General features: G+C 34.9%; 1 protein-coding gene across 8 annotated transcripts in view; it reads right to left on the minus strand.

Moving 5' to 3' along the window:
* Window positions 1–22,235, minus strand: part of Prpf39 (pre-mRNA processing factor 39) — a 32,258-nt gene that overhangs the window by 5,386 nt on the left and 4,637 nt on the right. The window contains exons 1-11 of one of the 8 annotated variants that reach the window (XM_013361337.4): window positions 12,672–12,766; window positions 11,568–11,693; window positions 11,305–11,373; window positions 11,039–11,201; window positions 10,792–10,910; window positions 4,683–4,850; window positions 4,085–4,250; window positions 2,946–3,053; window positions 1,115–1,279; window positions 675–801; window positions 44–312 (exon numbers count right to left, since the gene is read on the minus strand). In XM_013361337.4, the coding sequence (XP_013216791.1) occupies window positions 44–312; window positions 675–801; window positions 1,115–1,279; window positions 2,946–3,053; window positions 4,085–4,250; window positions 4,683–4,850; window positions 10,792–10,910; window positions 11,039–11,125 (1,209 nt within the window). In that variant the 5' untranslated portion in view covers window positions 11,126–11,201; window positions 11,305–11,373; window positions 11,568–11,693; window positions 12,672–12,766. Of the gene's footprint in view, window positions 1–43; window positions 313–674; window positions 802–1,114; window positions 1,280–2,945; window positions 3,054–4,084; window positions 4,251–4,682; window positions 4,851–10,791; window positions 10,911–11,038; window positions 11,202–11,304; window positions 11,694–12,413; window positions 12,767–21,184; window positions 21,502–22,235 lie in introns of those variants that run through there. The other 7 variants (XM_078050182.1, XM_078050179.1, XM_078050180.1 and 4 more) reach the window with 7 other exon arrangements.

Consider the following 22,235-nt stretch of genomic DNA (forward strand, 5'->3'; position numbering starts at 1 on the left):
CTGGTCATTTATGAAGATACTCTAAAGAATAACAAATACATACTTTATCTCTTTCAATTGCTTCAGAAAGCACCTTTCTTGATTTTGGAAGATTTTTTTGTATTTTGAAGAGATGCCGGGCTAATTTGATAGCATAAAATGATGATTCATTATTCGATTTGGCATTCTTAATAGCATCCTGTAGCAAATGTTCAGCTTCTTCCAAGTTTCCATGCCGTCGTTCTAAACTTACTCTTCGCAATCGAACCATTGCCAATCCTAGAACACACTCTTCAAATGTTCTCAAGATATTCCTGGCTTCATTAATATTACCTAGAAATAACAATTAAATGTTTGTTTTTGTTTAAACTTCTGAAATATTCTTTATGCCAGGTATTGAAAAACATTAGTGCTCAGGCTAAACTGTGCCCTCTGCTTGTTTTGTTTAAAAACAATTAGTGACCAACCATGCTCATTTGTTATACATTGTCTATGGCTGCTTTTGGGTTACAATCGCAAAGCTGAGGTGTTAGACAAGAGACAACGTGGCCTACAAAGCCTAAAATATTTATCTCTCCCTTTATAGAAAAAGTTAGTGAAATCCTTCTTTATATATCCTTCAACACTCAATTCTTATAATTTTATCCTAGAATAACTCAATCTCAAGAATATTAACTTAATTTCCTTATTCTTACCCTGCTGTTCCTCAAAAGCTGCCCAAAGCATATGCACCATGGGTTTCTTTGGAAGATGAATAGTACAAGCTCTGCTGAAGACATGCCTCACTCCTTCAATGCTATGGTTTTCCATGTACTTCGCATACTACATACAGAAAAAAGGAAATACTGAATAATTTACAGTTGAACAAGCCATTAAATATGTGACAGAACGATAAAATTCTATTTTTAAACCCATTCAGCACCTTTATTGAACCACTAGACTAGTTTCTGTAAGGAAGGACGAAGAGAGGCAACGAGGTTGGCATATGCAGCAGTCAAATCTGGTTGCAAGCAGACCATCTCCTAATGCAACAGATATAGTTATATGAACAACATTCAACAGAAGTACAAAAAAGGTTAGTCACTAGATCAATGTTTATAATATATTCAAGTTTAAGAGCATACAATTTTCTTACCTTAATCCAAAACTCCTCATAGAGGGCACATGATATGACACATCTTTCAAAGAGAACCACCACTCGTTCATGAGTTCCATTTTCTATTTCAAATTCTAAGTATTCTTTCCAGTTTTTTAGTTGAGCCTTTTCCAATGGTTTCACATGAAAATACGGTCGTTTAATCTATAATGACATTACAACATGGCAATAAAAGTAAACTAATACCAACACCAAAATATTTATAAACACATTAGAAATATAAATCATTTAAAATGACAATAAAAAATTTTAATCTCATAATTTTTAAAAATTCCTTCAATTCCTTAAAACTGGAGGACTAGAATGCATTTTTCACTTACTCAGTCCTTTTTATGGAACTACAAACACTTTTCACGTATAAGAAATTTTACTCTTTGTTGAATGTTTTTAACTTTTCTTTTTCTCTTTGCAGTACTGAGAATTGAACCTAAGGTCTAATGCATGCTAAGCAAGTGCTCTACCACTGAACTACATACAGCCTCAGTCCTTTTTAAATTAGGTTTTGAAGTAGGGGTCTCACTAAACTTTCCTAGGCTGGCCTCAAATATATGATCCTCCTGGCTGAGACTTCTGAGTACCTGAGATTACAAATATGTGCTACCAGTAGTGACAAAAAACAGATGATTGGCTATCTAGGCCTAGAAGACACTGCAAAGTGACCAAGAGTTGATAGAATAGTTCTATAGCTTGACTTCTGTGGTGATTACAATTTAGAAATATTTGTCAAAACTCATTTTACAGCCAGCCACAAAAGATCCTATACTATGCAATTCCATTCAAAAGAATGGTCATTATAAGGAAATCAATAGAAATAAACTGTAGACTAGATATCTTAGGGCTGAGGTTGGGGATATTGTAGGTAGGCTGAAAGTAAACTAAAATTTAAGTGTTTTCTTTCTTTTTTTCTTTATTTGGTACCAGGGATTGAACTCTGAGGCAATCAACCACTGAGGTACACCCCCAGCACTATTTTATTTAGAGATAGGGTCTCAATGAGTTGCTAAGTGCCTCAACGTTGCTGAACTTGCAATCCTCCTGCCTCAGCCTCACAGCTGGGATTATAGGTGTGCGCCACTGTACCTAGCTCCAAGTGGATTTTTTTGTTGTTGTTTTGTGGTGCTGGTGATTGAACCCAGGGCCTTGTTCATTCAAGGCAAGCACTGTACCAACTGAGCTGTATCCCTAGCCCGTGATTTCTTTTTGAGGCACTAAGAATATTATAAAATTGACTGTGGTGATTGTCATATCTGTTATACTAAAAACTGTTAAATTACACACTTTAAAGTGGGTGATTTGTATGGCATGTAAATCTTAAAAAAAAAAAAAAGAACAAAGAAAAGAATAAAGTTTATGAAAAATAAAAATTACTATACATCTCTAAATGGGGGCATTTTATTGTACAAATCATACCAATGAAGTTGATTAGAAAAATTATAGTAAAACTGTGCAGATTAATTAGACATATTGCAGTTCAAATCTGAATGCAACAAGATTCTAAAATTGATAATGGCAAATGATTAAAACTGATAATGGGGATGGGGCTGTAGCTCAGTGGTAGAGCACCTGCCTTGCATGTATGAGACACTGGGTTCAACCCTTAGCACCACATAAAAATAAATAAAGATATTGTGTCCATCTACAACTAAAAAATTTTAAAAACCCGATAATGGTAATAATAAATGAGATGCACATCTTATTACTGTAATACACAAAAATAAATAGAAAAAATAATAGTCATTGCCATCAAGTGAAAAATATTATTCCCATCTGTAATTTGAAGATTATAAAGATTATGAAACAAAACACTTACACCTTCTTCAAATGTCCACCTTTTACTAACTTCATGCTCATTATAATTAAACATTTCTTGATGAATTTCAATGATTCTATGTCTCATGTTTTCTATTTCAGTAATTAGCTTGGAAAAAAGAAAAAAGAAATCAAGTTAAAATTTAGTTATGTATTTTAAAAAATCTTCCATATTATACATTTAAGTATTATCCAGATATTTAGTCTAAGAATAGTGGTAGTTTTATAACTATTAGCAGTTACTATTTTTAACTCAAATTTATGTACCAAAACTCCTTAATAAAATACTTTCTTACATTTCTTACACATTTTCTGTTTTTTCTTTCTTTTTTTTCCTCAGGACTGAGGATTGAACCTAGGGGAACTCAATTGCTGAGCCACATCCTTATCCCTTTTCACTTTTTCAGTCAGGGTCTCACAAAGTTGCCAAGGCTGGCTTTTGAATTTGCCATCTTCCCTGCTTCAGAGTTCCAAGTCCCTAGGATTAGTGACCCACTTTAGTTTCTCCCCCTGCCCTTTTTTTTGTACTGGGGATTTAAGCCATGGGTGGTTTACCAATAAGTTACCCAACCCTTTTTATTTGTTCTTTATTTATTGGGGGGGGGGGCGAGTAGCAGGGATTGAACTCAGGGGCATTCAACCACTGAGCAACATCCCCAGCCCAATTTAGTATTTTACTTAGAGGGAGGGTCTCACCAAGTTGCTTAGTGCCTCGCTTTTGCTGTATTTGGCTTTGAACTCACAATCTTCCTGCCTCAGCCTCCTGAGCCACTGAGATTACAGGCGGGTCTCACTGAGCCCGGCCTGTTTTTAAATTTTGACACATAGTCTCACCAAGTTGCTAAGGACCTCACTAAATTGCTGAGGCTGGCCTCAAACTTGCAATCCTCCTGTTTCAGCCTCCCAAATCCCTAGAATAACAGACATAAATCACAGCCCTCAGCTCTTTTCTTTTCAATAAGACTAGTAGATCACAACCTATGTAAAAAATTCCTTCTCAACAAAGTTATTTCCAGGTATCTCACAGTAAGAAATTCTCTACCTTAAATCTATATTTAAACCATATGAGCTAAATGGACAACTATATAACAAGGGTCTAATTTCTCATGGGCTGAATAAATTTTGATTAAGTGTCATTACCTTTGCTGGATCAGTTATGTCTTCAATTCCTGATGGTAGATCATCACCAGGAGGACCATCATCACCACTATGTCCATTTACAGAAGCTAATTCCCTTCGCAGCTGAATAAACTGCTCACCAGTTAAAAGATCTCTAGGCAAGTTATTCTGTACATGGTCTTTAAATCTAAAGGAAGAGATAAAAAGTTCATGCTATATTTTTGCAACAAAATTTAAATTCCATGTTAGATGCCCACTACGTATTGTTCTTCTAAATGAAGTCAAACTTAAGAGAAAGAAAACAAAATATAAACCCTCTTCTTCCTTTCTATAGTAAACACCTACCAACTTGTTAAAATAGTCTATGGACATCTCCATTTCCTTCCTGCCTTAGCACTGAAATGGAGAAGAAATAGAAACAAATTCAAACTCCAGTTCTGTCAGTCATCTAACTTTAGATTTTTCTCTTCTCTAAACTATAATTACACAGCAAAAAAAAAAAAGGAAAAAATTCCTGTTTATATCTAATAAAATCATATAAAACATTTCTAGAGAATATCCAATTATTAGAAATTAATCACCTGAGTAATCAATGATTACCAAAGATTTTTCGACCTACCTCTGAAAATGATGACTGTACAGTTGTGTTGGAATACCAAGAATACGATCATATATAGCTGTAACTTCTCTCAGGTTTCCCTGTTCATTTTCCCAGTTTATATACATTTCCCACAGTCTGTCAGATCGGAAATCTGTTCCTGCAGCTAGAACAGCATGCTCAAAAGTTCTGAAAAATTAAATCACTCTTAAGTTATCTTTCCAAAATAAAAATCATTTAAAAAATATTTCTAAATTTAGAAAAAAATGTTAAATTCAAAAAGTTATATTCAATTGCTTCACATGCAAGTAGAAATTAAAAAGCAAGAGGATAATTCAAAGTATATAAGAGTTCTAAAAAAGTGAGAAAAAATAAAGCAGATAGATGTACTTTGTATGTGATTTATCTTATATGAAAATACAATGGAAAATGTTCACCTTGCAAACAACAGTGACACAGAAGATACTTCAAAGTATCTGCTAAACTTGAAATGTCAATTGTATAGGTTCATTTAGGGCAAAACACAAAATAAAACAAGAATTTAAAAGAGAAGTAAATTTTACTTCAATCTAAAGAATACTGAGATTGGGGGCTGGGAATGTGGCTCAAGCGGTAGCGCGCTCGCCTGGCATGCGTGCGGCCCGGGTTCGATCCTCAGCACCACATACAAAGATGTTGTGTCCGCCAAATACTAAAAAAATAAAATAAAATAAAAAAGAATACTGAGATTGAATCCAGGGTCCTGTGCATGGAGGCAAACACTCTATCAACTGAGCTATGGCCCCAGCCCTAACTTTTTAAAAATTATCTTAATTAGGTATATATGACAGCAGAATGCATTTTGATTCATTGTACACAACTGTGGCACAACTTTACATTTTTATGGTTGTACTCGATGTAGCATTGCATCATACATGCAGTCATAAATGCACCTAGGGTAATGATATCCATTTCATTCCACCATCTTTCCTACCCCACCCCCCCTCCCATAACTCCCCCCCCTTTGCCCCACTCAAAGTTCCTCTATTTTTCCATGCCCCCCCACCCATTATGAATTAGCATCCACTTATCACAGAGAACATTCAGCCTTTGGTTTTTTGGGATTCGCTTACTTCACTATATACCACAGTTTCTTTATCCATTCATCTATTGAAGGGCATCTAGGTTGCACACATATCAGAATACTAATCTCCAGGATATATAAAGAACTCAAAAAACTGAACACCAAAACAAACAACCCAATCAATAAATGGGCTAAGGAGTTGAAGAGACACTTCTCAGAAGATATACATTCGATTAATAAATATGAAAAAATGTTCAACATCTCTTGTAATTAAAGAAATGCAAATCTAAACTACTCACACCAGTCAGAATGGCAGTTATCAAGAATACAAACAATAAATGTTGGCGAGGATGTGGGGGAAAAGGCATACTCATTCACTGCTGGTGGGACCACAAATTAGTGCAATCAATCTGGAAAGCAGTATGGAGATTCCTTAGAAAATTTGGAATGGAACCACCATTTTACCAGCTATCCCACTCCTTGGTCTATACCCAAAAGAGTTAAAAACAGCATACTACAGGGACACAGCCACATCAATGTTTATAGCAGCACAATTCACAATAGCTAAACTGTGGAACCAACTTAAAGAAAATTTTTTAACAAAAAAACTGTCCAATAAAAGACCCAGCTGCCTTGTAAGGTAATGAGAATTACACAAATATTGAAACTCAAAAGCCCCTCCTAATTCTAAAATTTTAAAATTAAAGTCTAATGCAAAAATGAGTATTTTAAAATATCTAGTTCATTTCAAAAGATTTCTGTAAGCAATTTTAATCAGAGAATTTGATATCCTAATGAAATAAAACTTTTGGAGACATATTTTCAAAATAAGTACCTTAAAATCAAGAGGGAATTTTTCAAAAAGTATAAAACTGCACAATCCCACCCAATCAAAGCACTAATGAATTTTGGGTAGAAGAGAAAATTCTGATATTTGTCTAGTCTTAAAAAAATGCAAAATGTTTTCATAAAAGACAATACAGCAAGCATTTTCCTGAAAGAGAACAAGCTATCTTTTATTATAATTATGGTAATTAAAAAATAGAGCAACAGAAGAGTGCCCAAGAAAACAAAACAGACCACTGTACATATGAGTATTTAGTATATTAAAAAAAGAGGTACTTTAAACCAATGTAGAAAGGCTGAATTATTCAATAAAGAGGAAAAAAGTAAAAGGCTAGTACCTTTCTCACAACACCCAGATGAATGAATGACAAAATGTTGTTAAAAAATTAGAATATACAATATTCATTCTTGGCAAATTAGGAAAAAAACTCAGAAACCAATATAAGGCTGAAAACTGAATACATTAAACAAAAATCTGTATGATAAAAGGCACTCTAAGCAAAAATGACACATACTAACACTGCAAAAATGTTTAATGTATAGAAATATTAAAAGTACCTGTATGTGGCAAAAGGTGGGTGTGTAAGGTTTTTAGAAGAATAAAATAGATATTTGTGTCCTTGCAGAAACTCAAAGTGATTCAAAAAATTAATGTATCAAATACTGACAAAAGCATGGAGAAGGAGACGGGAGGACAGTAGGTAATGAAATAAAGACAGAGGGTTTAGATGCAAGTCTGTTTAAAGAATTGGTTAGAAATCTTCACCTCCCTTTTCTGCCTTCCTGAGGGATTCAGAAGTTAGATTTGTGTTCTAAAGGCAGTTCAGATGATCATCTTCTAAAAAACTGCTTGGATCTGGAATAAGACCAATACTGGGACTACTCCCAACAAAAATCTGAGTGGCCACTTGGTCACCCTACTCTGAAGCCTTCTAGGCCAGCTGTCAATGTCCCACACAAAACACAGACCTTCCATACAGTTTATTATAATCACATCAGAAATCCAGATCAGGAATGAAACCATAATTTGATCTGCTTATCCCACTCTTTAGTGTATACCCAAAGGACTTAAAATTAGCATACTACAGTGACACAGCCACATCAATATTTATAGCAACTCAATTCACAATAGCTAAGCTATGGAACCAACCTAGGTGCCCTTGAACAGATGAATGGATAGATAAAATATGATACATATACTCAATAGAATATTACTCAGCCATAAAGAAGAATGGAATTATGGCATTTGATGGCAAATGGATAGAACTGGAGGCTCACATACTAAGTGAAATAAGCCAATCCCAAAAAATCAAAGGTCAAACATTCTTTCTGACATGCAATGCTAATACAGTAAGGGGGAACGGAGAGTCAGGAAGGAAGGAAGAACATAAGTTCATTGGATTAGACAAAGGAGAATGAGGGAAGGGAGGGGAATGGAATAGAAAATACAGTAAAATGAATGAGAAATAACTTCTATGTTCATATATGAATACACAACCACTGAAACTCCACATGATGTTAAAGAATGGGATACTAATTAGAACAAGTTATACTCTATGTATATATGTCAAAATATACTCTACTGTCATGTATATCTAAAAACAAATTAAAAAAAAAACCCAGAAATCCAGATCAGCCATTTTAGATAACAATAAACACAAGAATTTTAGAGAATACAGTACTGAGACATATAAAAAGTTTCTCCCTAATATTATCAAAGAAATAATAAAAAAAATATTCAGGTGGGAAACAAAAATAGGAAGCTACAAGAAAAGGAACATTCAAAGAACAAAAAAGGTATCTGGATATTAAAAATCCTATAAAAGGATCAAGGACTAAGAAAGAGAAACAAAAAAAGGAAGTGAGAAAATTAAGAAAATTCAATGACTAAAATAGGAGGTCTAATATCTAACAGAGAAAACCAAGGGAAGTAAATACAAAAGAATATCCACAACAGTAACATTTCTAAGAACAGAAAGACAAGCACATCTCCAATTTTAAAAACAAACAAAACCATCAACTAAAGCACAATGAACGAGAAAAAGAAAATCCACACCAAAGTGTATCATTATAAAATTAGATTTACATCAAAAATAAAGAAAACATCCTAAAATATTCCATGGAAAGAAAGTAACAATAAAAGAATACCAAAAAGCAGTATCACACTTCTCAACAGCAACAATATAAGCTATATATAATAATGGGGTTGTAGCTCAGAGATAGAGCACTGGCCTAGCAGGCGTGAGGCCCTGTGTTCGATCCTCAGCACCACATAAAAATGAAATAAAGGTACTGTGTCCACCTACAACTAAAAAGTAAAAAATTAAAAAAAAAAGAATGGAGGGCTGGGGCTCAGTGGTAGAATGCTCGTCTAGCACGCATGAGGCACTAGGTTGGATCCTCACAGCACCACATAAAAATGAAATAAGGATATTGTGTCCACCTACAACTCAAAAATATTAAAAAAAAAAAAAAGACTAAAGAGTGGGCTGAGGTTGTGGCTCAGTGGTAGAGTGCTTGCCTAGCCATGTGTGAGGCACCACATTTAATTCTCAACACGACATATAAACAAATAAAGCCTCATCAAATATATATATATGTATTTACATATATATGTGTGTATATATATATTTTTTAAATGGAGAGTTTTAAGAAAAATGATTTTCAATACCAAATTCTATACCCTAATGGATCTTGAAATTATTTTTTATTCAAGGTATCCTTTTATTAAGAAGTTATAGGGTACACTCCTCTTTATTAAGGTGGGCATAAGTCAAGGAAGTATGGATCTAATAAACTCCAATAAACAAGGCATGAAACTCATAAGTGAGATAAAGATATCTCCTAGAATCATGTCAAGGAAATCCTAAGGTAAACTTCTGCATAGCAGAACTAAGAACAACCAGTTCAAGTTGCAGAAGAGTGAGGTCAAAAAATTGGAATTATAGGTTATCTCACAGGTCTTTCTGGAAAGCTAGACATAAAACCTTTTATTATACAAATGGGAAAAATGGGAGACAAAGAAGTAATTAACTCTGGGAAAAATAAAAGGCTATAAAATACAAAGAACAGCATGATGGAAAAATACTTATAGATCCAGAATAAATAAAACACATATAGATTTATTGCAATCTACTCAATAGTTATATTGGAAAGATAAAAACTTTAAAAGTACGGTAAAATGAGCTAAATTCTCATCTACCATAACAAATACATAATGTCTGCAACTAATAGAGAAAGCAGTATAGAGCCACTTTTAAATACATATAATGAAAATTTCAGAAGAATTAACTAATAATATTTGAAGGAACACAAAACAACTACTTTTTGTTATAAGCAGTTTAACAGTCGTTAAATAGTTTAGCTATATTAACACAGTTTTTTTGAAAACAAAACCAAAAAAATATATCAACCAATTCCTATAATCAGTAACAAAAACACAATTCCAAAGAAAATAAGCAAATCATAAGCAACAGAGCTGTAGAAGTGAAGGGTACTTGTAGCTAAGTGGTAGGGTACTTGCCTTGCCAATACAAGGCCCTGAGTTCAACCAGAGCATCAATAACAAAGACTTAAAAAATATAAGATGATGATAAACTGAGATAAGCAATCTATACACAAATTACAGCAAGAGAAAAAAACAAACAAAAAAGGTGATATGGCTATGGCTATGGGGAAAAGACTAATTTTATTCACAGTGAAAGTTCAAAACCAATACCATTTTTGAGGAACATTTGATAAAACTTAGCTGTAATTCTCTTTGACCGAGTTCCATTTCTAGCATTCTATAAAAATAGTGATTTCTATAGAAGTGTTCACTACAGCACTGATTATTTCCTACAAATACAGTATTTGGACACCAAAAAATATCTTCTGTAATGTTTAAAATTATATGGTATAAAGAATTCTAAAACATTATGTTAAATAATAAACAAGTCAAAAGAAAATATGTAAAATACACATACAAATACATATGCTACATATACCCGAAAGCATGTACATCAAGCCATTAACCATGAGGAAAGTGGAATTGGAAACATAAGGGGATACAAAAATGGAGGAAGGCTTTATAATCTGCATTTTAAAAAATAATCATAAATTCATTACATGTACCTATTAAGTAGTAGGAAAGAAGCATAAGTTAAACTTTTAAGTTAGCATTCATGAGCAGTATATCTTCAGATATCTTCAAATACAATTGAATATCAATGTCTCACTTACGCTCTTATTGTACTGTTTGTCTCAGGATCACCAGGGTCCAATGTTTCTTTTAAGAAGTTTATATAATGAATCCAAAGGTCAACACTAAGGGGTATTGCCTGAAGTCCCCGGCGATACACCTAAGAAGAAAACCATAAACTGTACTTCAAGTATTTAATTATTTCTTAACAGAGAGGCAACACTGTGTTATCCGGTGAACCTTAGAAATACTAATTACTGGAATTTTGTTTAAATAATCTACCATTACCATTTGGGTGGAGGTTGGATAGAACATGGCAATGTTCTGATCCCCACGTGCAGAGTCTTGATCTTCAAAGCGCAGCAGTCCCTGCATTCTGACCGGGTTGTGTGGGCAGGCTTTGGGTTACAGACCATAGGGCACAGACCCATTAGAGCATCAATGACAGCGTCTGACCAAAAATGCAATAAGACGTAGCAAATGTGACTAGTAAACCAACTATATTGTTTGGAAAATGAGAAATAAATGTAAGTGAGAGAAAAGCCCTGCCCTACTTGTTAAGCTGCAGTGTAATACAGAGGCTTGCACTGCAAAGCTTGACAAACTGTAGAGGTTTAACGCACCTGCCAACAAAGAGAGAAAATATTAGCTACAAATGCCACAAGAGTGACAAATGCAAATAAAATACCCTATAAAAATTGTTTGACCATAAATGGTAGGTACTGCCAGCCAAAAAAAAAAAAAAAAATTCTTTGTTTTTGTTATTAACTGGCTTACAGTACCTAATGGAATCAACTTTATTCAGTGATGTACGCACCTCATCTGATTGCTTAATGTTGTCATGTCGCTTTTCAAGATCTGCATACTTTTTCCAGTAACCATAGCAATACGGATAGTGTATGAAAAATTTGTCAAATGCTTTTCTGGCGGCCACCAAGTGATTCTGATGAAAATAAAACAAGGCATTTAAATATCTTAGAAGTTTTTATCAAAAAGAAAAGAAACTAACTTTGTCAAATACTAAGGTAACTTTTTACTTTTTGTTTATTTATTTATTTACTTGTGGCACTGGGGATTGAACCCAGGGCCTTGTGCATGCGAGACAAGCACTGTGCCAATTGAGCTATATCCCCAGCCCTTAGTTTTATATTTTGATGGTGCTATAGAATTGAACCCAAGGCCTCAAGCATTCTAGGCAAAAATACTAACACTGATATATATATATATATATATAATATATATCCCTAGTTTCTTAAGGTAACTTTTTATTTCAATAATTTTACACACATATATAAAAACCCCAATCACTGTACAACATTAGGCTTTAACTATACTAATTCTCCTAATATACAAATATGCTTTAAGTTATTTTCAAAACAAAAATGTATGTATTTAATATTATTCAACCTAATCTGAATTTTTTTTTTTTTGTGGTAATAGGCACTGAACCCAGGAACATTCTGCCTCTGAGCTACACCCCCAGTTATTTTTCATTTAATTATTTATTTATTTATTTATTTATTAACTTTAAGGCAGGGCCTGACTAAATTGCTGAGGCTGGCCTCAAACTTGTGATCATCTTGCCTCAGCCTTTTTAGTCACTTGGATTAAGGAATGTGCCATATTAATCTGACCCTCAGATACCATTTTAATAATTACTAACCTCCTGTTCTACATATTGAAGCAAATATACCCAGCCTGTAAAATCCTGAGGATTATTTTCTACAGTTTTCCAAAATTTTTCATATTCTGAAGGGAAATTTGTTTCCGTTTCTGTCACTGTCACTGGAAGGTCAACAGCATTTGCCATTTCACTTTCTTCTGTAGACGCATTCACATTGGGAGAGCCATCAGGTGACTGTTCCATTTCCGTAACATTCATAATCTCAGTATTGAAATCAGCAGAATGTTCTACCACTACCTCTGAACTGTTGTCTGTGCTGCCATTATTAGAATTTCTGTAATCATCCATGTGAGAATTTTGCATAGCTATGTATTTTGTCTTCAGTTAATAATCTGCAGAAACACACATAAAAAAAAGAGAAACATCTTCCAAATGCTAATAAAATTACTCGGCATCAACATCACCTTTTAAAGCCCTATTTACTATTAAGGAAATGGAATAGTTTGAACTTGATCAAATTAATTTGATTATTTTGTCTGCAAATAATAGAAAACCTATCTACTGATGGCAGTTTAAACAAATATTTATTTTTTCACAAAACAGAAAGCTTATTAGCAGCTGGATGATGATCAAATTCAAGGTAGGACACAAGTAATAGATGAACTACATTAGTTATAACTGTTCTTTTTAATCAGAAAATCAAAAGTTTTCCAGAGATTTTTTTTTTTCAGTTTCACTATCCTTTATACAGGATTAGGTATATTGGTACCTTGAAGAAAATTAATGTTTAATTAGTAAGATAGACAGTGGTGAGACAAGATAATGGATAGGTAACAAAGTATCCACGAGATGACATGAACTGTTTTTGTCATTATCCTCTAAAATCCAATCTACGCTTATAATGTGATCTAAAAGTTCCATTGTACAGTTTACCCATAGTAAGGATTCATCATTTAGAGAACTTGGTAGAAGTACAACTTTCTGGGCTGTGCCATAGAACTGAAGCCAAGGAATCTATATTTGTTTTAAACACCTTCCTAGTTATCTTCATGGGAAATCAGACTTGAAAATTCCTGTAGACTGTAGTGAAACCCAGATTTTTAAAGTAGTCATGAAATTGAAAAAAGAAAACAAAGTATACATACATGGGCGCGCGCGCACACACACACACACACACACACACAAATCCCTGAAGCCAACCATCCCATAGTTGGATTTTCTTTAAAATAACAAAATCAGGGCTGGGGATGTGGCTCAAGCGGTAGCGCACTCGCCTGGCATGTGTGCGGCCCGGGTTCGATCCTCAGCACCACATACCAACAAAGATGTTGTGTCCGCCGAGAACTAAAAAATAAATATTAAAAATTCTCTCTCTCTCTCTCCTCTCTCACTCTCTCTTTAAAAAAAAAAAAAAAACAAAATCAAGGTCTGAGGTTGTGGCTCAGCGGTAAATTGCTAGCCTAGCATGTGCTAGGTGCTGGGTTTGATCCTCAGCATCACATAAAAATAAATAAACAAAATAAAGATATAGTATCCAACTACAACTAAAAAAATTTTTTAAAAATAAAAAATAAAATAACAAAATCAGCAGGACGTGGTGGCACATGCTTGTAATCCCAGCTGCTTGGGAGGCTGAGGCAGGAGGACCATTGAATTCAAAGCCAGCTGCGGATAAGCAAGGTGCTTATTAGCAGCTCAGTGAGACCCCATCTCTAAATAAAATACAAAATAGGGCTGTGGATGGGGCTTAGTGGCTGAGTGCCTATGAGTTTAATACTCAGTACCCCCCACCCCCCCCAAAAAATTGCAGATAAGCCAAAAGAACACACACACACAAAAAAAATCATCCAACTTTTGTAGGGAGAACAACTGTTAACACCAACTGTATTTTATTTATTTGGTGTAAATTCTTTTTTTTAGCGGGGTGCCGGAGATTGAACTCAAGAGCACTACCACTGAGTCACATTCTCAGTCCTATTTCATATTTTATTTAGAGACAGGGTCTCACTGAGTTGCTTAGCATCTCACCACGTTGAGGCCAGCTTTGAATTCACAATCCTCCTGCCTCACCCTCCAGAGCTCCTGGGATTACACGCATGCGCCACCAGGCTCAGTTACTTGGTGTAAATTCTGACAGATTGGTGTGCATATATATACAGTGTGTTTATTATGATATCATCAACACAGATATTAGACTACCAGAAAAATAAATTCTCTTCTTGGATGAGTCTGATGAATGTCATCAACTTTTCCAAAGTTAAGACCACTTTAGGTCCTATGAAAGGACAAACAAATTTCTAAATTTATTTTGCTCTTTTCTCTCTCCTTTAAAAAAAAAAGCACATTTGGAGATTAATTTTTCATATGCAAATTACTAACTTGTGGGGTTTTTTAAATTTTATAGTTCAGTTTAAGAAAGAAAAAAAAAAGAGACTGCTGGTTGATGCATTATTTTGGGGAGGAATGTAGTACTGAGGATTACACCCCATAACACTGAGCTACATCCTAGCCCTTTCTATTTTGAGACAGGGTCTCATTAAATTTCCTAAAGTGACCTGGGAATTTACAATCCTCCTGCCTCAGCCCCCAAATAGCTGAGATTACAGGGACATGCCACCCGCACCTGCCAGTTGACAAATTCTGAGTCATTTACTACCTACCCTATTCTAATTGCATATTTATGTAGGACATATGGGGTTTGTTATTTTCTTTGAATCAGCAAATTTACCACACCCTTGCATCATGAGAGACTCCATACACTGTCAATTACTCCATACACTACAATTACTTGTTGTAAAAGAATTAAGAACATCAGCCTTACCCTTAGGGAATTCATTTTGATGATTACTTCATAAACCACAGGGCCAAAAGAAAATATACTTATTTTTAAAGTTATTCCAAGTCAATCATTAGTACTAGTTTATTCTTAACAAAGAATGGGGAAAAGAAGAGTTATTGTTTAATGGGTATAAAGTTTCAGATTTACAAGATTAGAAACTTCCTGAGATGTTTCCCAATCATGCAAATATACTTGGCAATACTAACTGTACACTTAAAAATAGTAAACATTATCGGGGCTGGGGATGTGTGGCTCAAGCGGTAGCGTGCCCGCCTGGCATGTGCGTGGCCGGGTTCGATCCTCAGCACCACATACAAAGATGTTGTGTCCGCCAAAAACTAAAAAATAAATATTAAAAAGTTAAAAAAAAAAAGATAAACATTATCAATTTGAATTTAACTCTCCCATGCCTTTGGCATGTAACAAATTGTCCTTTTTCCTGGTTTGAGGGGGAAAAAATATAAAATTTTGTTATGTAATTTTACCAAAATTACAGAAAGTGAAACATCATACAGTATAACCAAATTAGGAAATATAATGTGCAAAAAGGAGCTAAATTTTCTACAATTTGTTAAATATTTAAATAAGCAAGAGGTCAATGACCTGAAGCTGTCTCAGTACTTTTTTTGGGGGGAGGGAGTACCCAAGATTGAACTCTGGGGCACTTGACCACTGAACTACATCCCCAGGCCTATTTTGTATTTTACTTAGAGACAAGGTCTCACTGAGTTGCTTAGCGCCTCACTTTTTGTTGAGGCTGGCTTTGAACTTACATTCCTTCTGCCTCAGCCTCCTGAGCCACTGGGTTTACAGGAGTGGGCCACTGCACCCAGCCTTTCTCAGTATTTTGAGTTCCTATGTAATAAACTGCAACCTGACTTCAGCTTATAAACAAATGGAAACCTTAGAAGCCTAATTCTTTTTAACAGAGAGCTGGATCACAGCCAATCATAAGCAGCAGAGCTTCTGCCAATCACAGGCAGCCAACTAATCAGACTATCCAAATAAGGCAACCACCTAGCTATAATCAATCAAGCTATTTTTGTGATTACTTTTATGTTCTGTCTATAAATACTTACTGCCCACTGATGCAGACTAGATGCTGTGAACTTTTTTTTTTTTAAAGAGAGAGTGAGAGAGGGAGATAGAGAATTTTAATATTTTATTATTTTTTTAGTTATTGGCGGACACAACATCTTTGTTGGTATGTGGTGCTGAGGATCAAACCCGGGCCGCTCGCATGCCAGGCAAGCACACTACGGCTTGAGCCACATTCCCAGCCCTGCTGTGAACTTCTAATCATGAACTGTTCTTTCCTCAAAACACTTCTAAATTTGTCAAAAGTTTTTCTTTTAATACATCATAAGTAGTATAGCACGATTCCAAATAAAAAGTACAGAATGATAAATATCAGTTAGAGACCAGGGCATGATCTCCTGCATTCCCAGCTACTCAAGAGGCTGAGAGAAGTGGATCACAAGTTTGAAGCCAGCCTCAGAAACCTAGCAAGACCCTCAGCAAATTAGGGAGACACTGTCTCAAGAAAGAAAGTAAAAATGACTGGAGATGTAGGTCAGTAATAAAGCATTCATGGTACCAAAAATTCCAGTACCTCAAAAATGAAATTGTGTATGTGTGTACACACATATGTATACATAAGAAAAGAAGGAAGTAAAGTGAATTCTACCTCTCTCCCTTAATACTGTGTGATCCTAGGTCAGTTTTTGCTTCTCACTTCTAAAGGAAACTAATAAGACTTACATTACCTGCCTCAGAGGTTGATTAAGAACATCAGATAAAATAAAAACATGAAATTCTTAAAAACTATAAATTCACATAAATGAAAGCATAATAGCAAAACACTGAATTCCTTGGGAAGTGATATACCAACAAGAATTTATATTTTAAAATAACTAAAAAAAATGAAAATTACCTTCACAGTGCACTTAATTTTTTTGCATTAGAAATTTTTTTTTGAGAGTGACAGAGAGAGAGAATTTTTAATATTTATTTTTTAGTTTTCGGTGGACACAACATCTTTGTTTGTATGTGGTACTGAGGATGGAACCCGGGCCACACACATGCCAGGCGAGTGCACTACAGCTTGAGCCACATCCCCAGCCCCTGTATTAGAAATTTTAATAGGAAAAAATGCTACCAATTTTGAAACTGGTAGTGAGTATAGAATTTATCTGGAGGCATATCTTATTTCCTAATTTGGGGGGGAAAATACATTTCCCTCTCATGATCCTAATATAATCATATCAATTGGGGTTAAATCCATATTCAGTTTTACATTAGTGTGTTTCTGTAAATATTTTTAAGCTAAACTACCCTGTATACTATAATTATACTTTCTTGCTTCTAACCCTTTAAATCTTATTATTTTCATTTACCTTCTTGTGTTTCAAAATTGAAACCATATCCTACTAGAATTCTTATAAAAAGTCCTTCAAAAAACAATGTCATGCATATTTATGAATTCCACTTTTCCTTTGGAGAACATCTAAGGTTCCACAGCAAATTCTACTGATTCTTCTTGTCTAGGTTTGTCTATTCCTTTTGATCTAACATATTCCTTTTAATCTAATATAGTCCTTTTACTTATTCCCTGGGGGATGAATCCGATCTATAACTGCCAAAATCTTTTTCTTTCTTCATTTATTCTCTTTTATTTATTTGTTGTATATTAATATACAGAATGATGGGTTTCGTTGTGGCAGATCCATACATACTTTATAAAAACATAATCCGATCAACTTCACTACCAAATACTCCCACTATCCCCTCTTCCTCCCTCTGATCCCTTCCTTTTCCCTAATGGTCTCCATTTTCTGCTGAGTCCTTATTTTTTCACTCTGGCTTCCCCATAACAGAAAACTAATGATACTTTTCTCCTGCATCTGACTTATTTTACTCAAGATTATGGTCTGCTGTTCCATCCACTTTCCTCAAAGTGACATAATTTCATTCTTTTTTAAATTAATGGATTAATTCCATCTTCTAGAGGATCATTCCTATAGCCTACAAAAAAAAAATGAGAAATTTTCTAAGTATAAGCAGGCACAGTGGCACACTTAACAGCAATTCAGTAAACTCGGATAGGAGCATCACAAATTCCAGGCCACCTTCAGCAATTTACAAGGCCCTAAGCAACTTAGTGAGATACTATCTTGAAATAAAAAAAATAAAAGAGGCTAGAGATGCAGATCAGTGGAAAAGTACTCCCTCAAACCCCAGTAACACCAACAAAAGAAATTTTATAAGTATAAAATTCCAGACTGAATTTTTTCCTTAGTTTTAGAAGAATCTATTCACTGTCCCCTAGCATCTGGTACTACTATTGAAGAAATATGGTCTCCCCCCCACCCCCACCCTCTTAAGTACTGGGAATTAAATTCAGTGGCACTGTACCACTGAGCTACACACATAATCCTTTTTTATTTATTTTCCACTCCAAGCTGGCCTGAAACTTTTGATCCTCCTGCCTCTTCTCCCAAATAGTTGGGATTACAGATGTGCACAACTCTGCCCAACTTGTGATGCAATTTATCCCTTATATTCCACATGACCTGTTTCTCAGTAGACTGTTTCTTTTTTTTCTGCTTATACTGAAACACTTCCTTAATGGGAGTCTTTTTCCACTCATTCTGCAGAGCATTCATTCAAAAACTACTTTTTTAACTTCTTAAACTGATACATAAAAATATAACAGCTTTACTTATGATATCATGTGATGTTTTGGTACATGTACACACTTTTTTTTTTTTTTTTTTTTTTGGCGGGGGTAGGGGGTACTGGGGATTGAATCCAGGGACTTTTATATGCTAAACACGCACTCTACCACTGAGCAACACTCCCTGACCTACTTGTAACATTTAAAGCAGGCTAAACATACCTATTTCCTCAAACATTTCTTTATGGTAAGACATTTAAAACCCTTTCTTCTATATATTTTGCAATATATAGTATCATTATCCATAGTCATCCTACTGTGCAATAGCATATCAAAACTTTTTACTCCCTTACTACAATCTAGAAGGCCTTTTTTCTTTATTTGTTTATTTTGAAGCAGTGGAGACTGAACCCAGGGGTTTGCACAAGTTAGGCAAGTGCTTTACCACTGAGTTACATCCCCTTCCCTAGACAACCTATTTTAACCTAGATTTTTATGCCATTCTAAGAAATGTTTTGTTTTTTGATAAAATCTCTCCCTTTCATTTCTCTATTACCTATTTGATGAACTCTTATTATTTAGATGTTGGACCTCCTGAACTAATCTTCTTTTTTTCTTTTTAACTTTGTTTTTACTGATTTGACTCATTCTACAAGAGATAATCCCTTACTCCTTATATTGGATTTTTAATATATAGGCATAAAGCTTAAAATTTCCATTTCTTATTCTCTGAATGATTTTTTTGTTAAGTCTCCCGTTCCTTTTTCACTAATGCAATATTTTCTGTCATTTCTCCATAATTCCCTTTAAATTTCCTCAGTTAGCACTATGTGCTTCTTCTAAATGTCTTTTGACTGTGTTGGTGTCTCAAGTATAGTGATTTTCAAACTTACATTTAGGAAGAAATGTTAGACATTACAAAGTTACTCTGCAAGTTAGACAGGATTCACAACTGCTGGATCTTGGTACAGAAAGACATTCTATTAAGGGAATCCACTAAACATCAGTGCTATACATTTTTTCACCTGGGTTAAGTTTCCCCAAAGACTCTTTCAACTTAGAAAAACAGAAGAAAGGCAACCAGCATTCTGGGAGCAAAAACGACAAATGGGGCTGACGATCTCACATTCTATTCCATTTCCCATTCTCATTAAGACCTTTTACCCAGGCCCTGCATTCCACTATGTGTCAAAATTCTTGATTCCATCCAGTTTGAACAATAAACATCTAATTTTTCACTGGCTATATTGGACAAAGAAGGAAAATTCTACATCTAAACTACTTCAGATTTTCAACCAATTCTACTTTTAGTCATACTGAGCATTCTTATCTTCGGAGACCATGGTTAGAATAATTCTTTTTAAAGGCATTTGGAAAAAATCAAATTTTCTTAGAAAATTTTCTTAGAAAAAGTGTTCACTGAAGCACTTTTTCTAAGAAAATAACCATCAGTTGGTATACTATACAGTCTAGTTTAATGACCTAATTGACAAGAGCAACTAGATCTCTATATCCTTTACCCCCTTAAAATTTCTTATAACTTAGGTAGTAAATCTATTATACTAGATTTACTACCTCTCAACTTATTTATCATCTTTCTTCCTGTTCTCAAAGTATTTGTTTAGTATCTTTATTGTGCTATTAGCAACAATAGTTGAAATACATAATCATTGTTTCTATATAGTCTCATAATTTCTTCAGACCATAAGCAATTAAGTGTGACTTCTTCATTTTTCCTACCACCAAATTTCTACTCTCAATGCATCTGTAACCACTTGGTCACAATGGATAAAGATCTCTGGTCCTACCAAAGGCCAATACCAGAACTCAAGACTTGAAACATTTATCCCACCCACCTTCTTAAGAATTTCTTTTAATTTACTCTCCCATTCTTATCAGTTCCTCTTACTGCATTAGATTACTTCCATTAGCATTCAAAAATAAATACCCCTCATCTGTTTTATATAATAATGAATGTGTGTGTGTAGATTCAAGTTCACAATTTCCTAGTTCATAGCTTCAGCTGGATACTTGCCATTCATCTTTCTAATCTTCACAGTGTACAACAGAAATATGACTTTCTATTCAATAGTAGACAGTTGTTCCTGTAGTACTGGGGATTAAACCCAAGGCCTTCCACATGTTAGGCAAGTGATCCACTAATGAGCTACATCCCCAGGCCTTTTTGAGACAGAATCTTGCTAAATTGCCCAGGCTGGCCTCGAACCTGCGATCCTCCTGCCTTAGCCTCCTAAATAGCTGAGTAGCAGGGTAGCTGAAATAACAGGTACTCACCACCATGCCAGGCTTTCTTTTCTTGCCTTTTCTGACTCATGACATTCGACTGGTTTTCCTCCTATCTTGGGTGCTCTTTTTCTGAAGAATCTGTGCTTCTCACAGTCCCATAAGAATTGGTATCACTTTGCCAGGCACAGTGGCACATACCTGTAATCCCAGAGAACTGGGAGGCTGAGGCAGAAGGATCACAAGTTCAAAGCCAGCCTCAACAACTTAGGGAGGCCCTAAGCAACTTAACAAGATGCTGTCTCAAAAAATATAAAAAGGGCTGGGGATGTGGCTTGGTGGTTAAGCGCCCTGGCGTTCAATCCCTGCTACAAAAAAAAAAAAGAAAAAAGAATTAGTAACTTCAAGATATTGTCCTCAGCTGATCACCTTCTCCTCTTTGATATACTTTCTTCACTTAGCTTCCAGATCATACCATATCCTGATGTTACTTGTACCTCCCTACCACTTCTACTGATTGACAATCTCCTGAGATGAAGTGAGTGCTCTTCTTTTCAACCTGTTAATGTTGGAGTACCCCAGGATTCAGTCTTTGGTCATTTTTAACTCAACTCCCAATCTCACAAGGCTTAAGATACTAAATATAGGCTGACCCTCAAATGTTTATCTCCAGCCTAGGCCTCTTTTCCAAACTCCAGTCATATATCTAACTGCCTACATATATAAAGTCATTTCAAATATTAAAATGCCAAGTCTCTTCCTGATTTGTCCCCCCCAAATTTGCTCTACCCACTTCAATAACTGAAAAGTCCTCCTTCCCCCTGCGTAGGCCAAAAAATCTTGGAATCATCCTTGCCTTTTTCTCACACCAATCAATCTGTTAGGGAATCTTTCAAATGTCCTCAAAATTCCATTTCTTATAATACTTTTTTATTCCAGCTGAGAGCAGCTGGAATACCATTATAGGCTTCTAAAAGGTTCTATGGACCGCCTCCTTTTTCTCTTGCTCCATCTCCATCGCCAACTCCCTGTGTTTAGTCTATTAACAATATAGCAGAATTAGTTATGTTTAAAAAATGTAAATCACGGGCTGGGGATGTGG

Source organism: Ictidomys tridecemlineatus, chromosome 5, assembly GCF_052094955.1.
Source record: "Ictidomys tridecemlineatus isolate mIctTri1 chromosome 5, mIctTri1.hap1, whole genome shotgun sequence".
Taxonomy (NCBI): Eukaryota; Metazoa; Chordata; class Mammalia; order Rodentia; family Sciuridae; genus Ictidomys; species Ictidomys tridecemlineatus.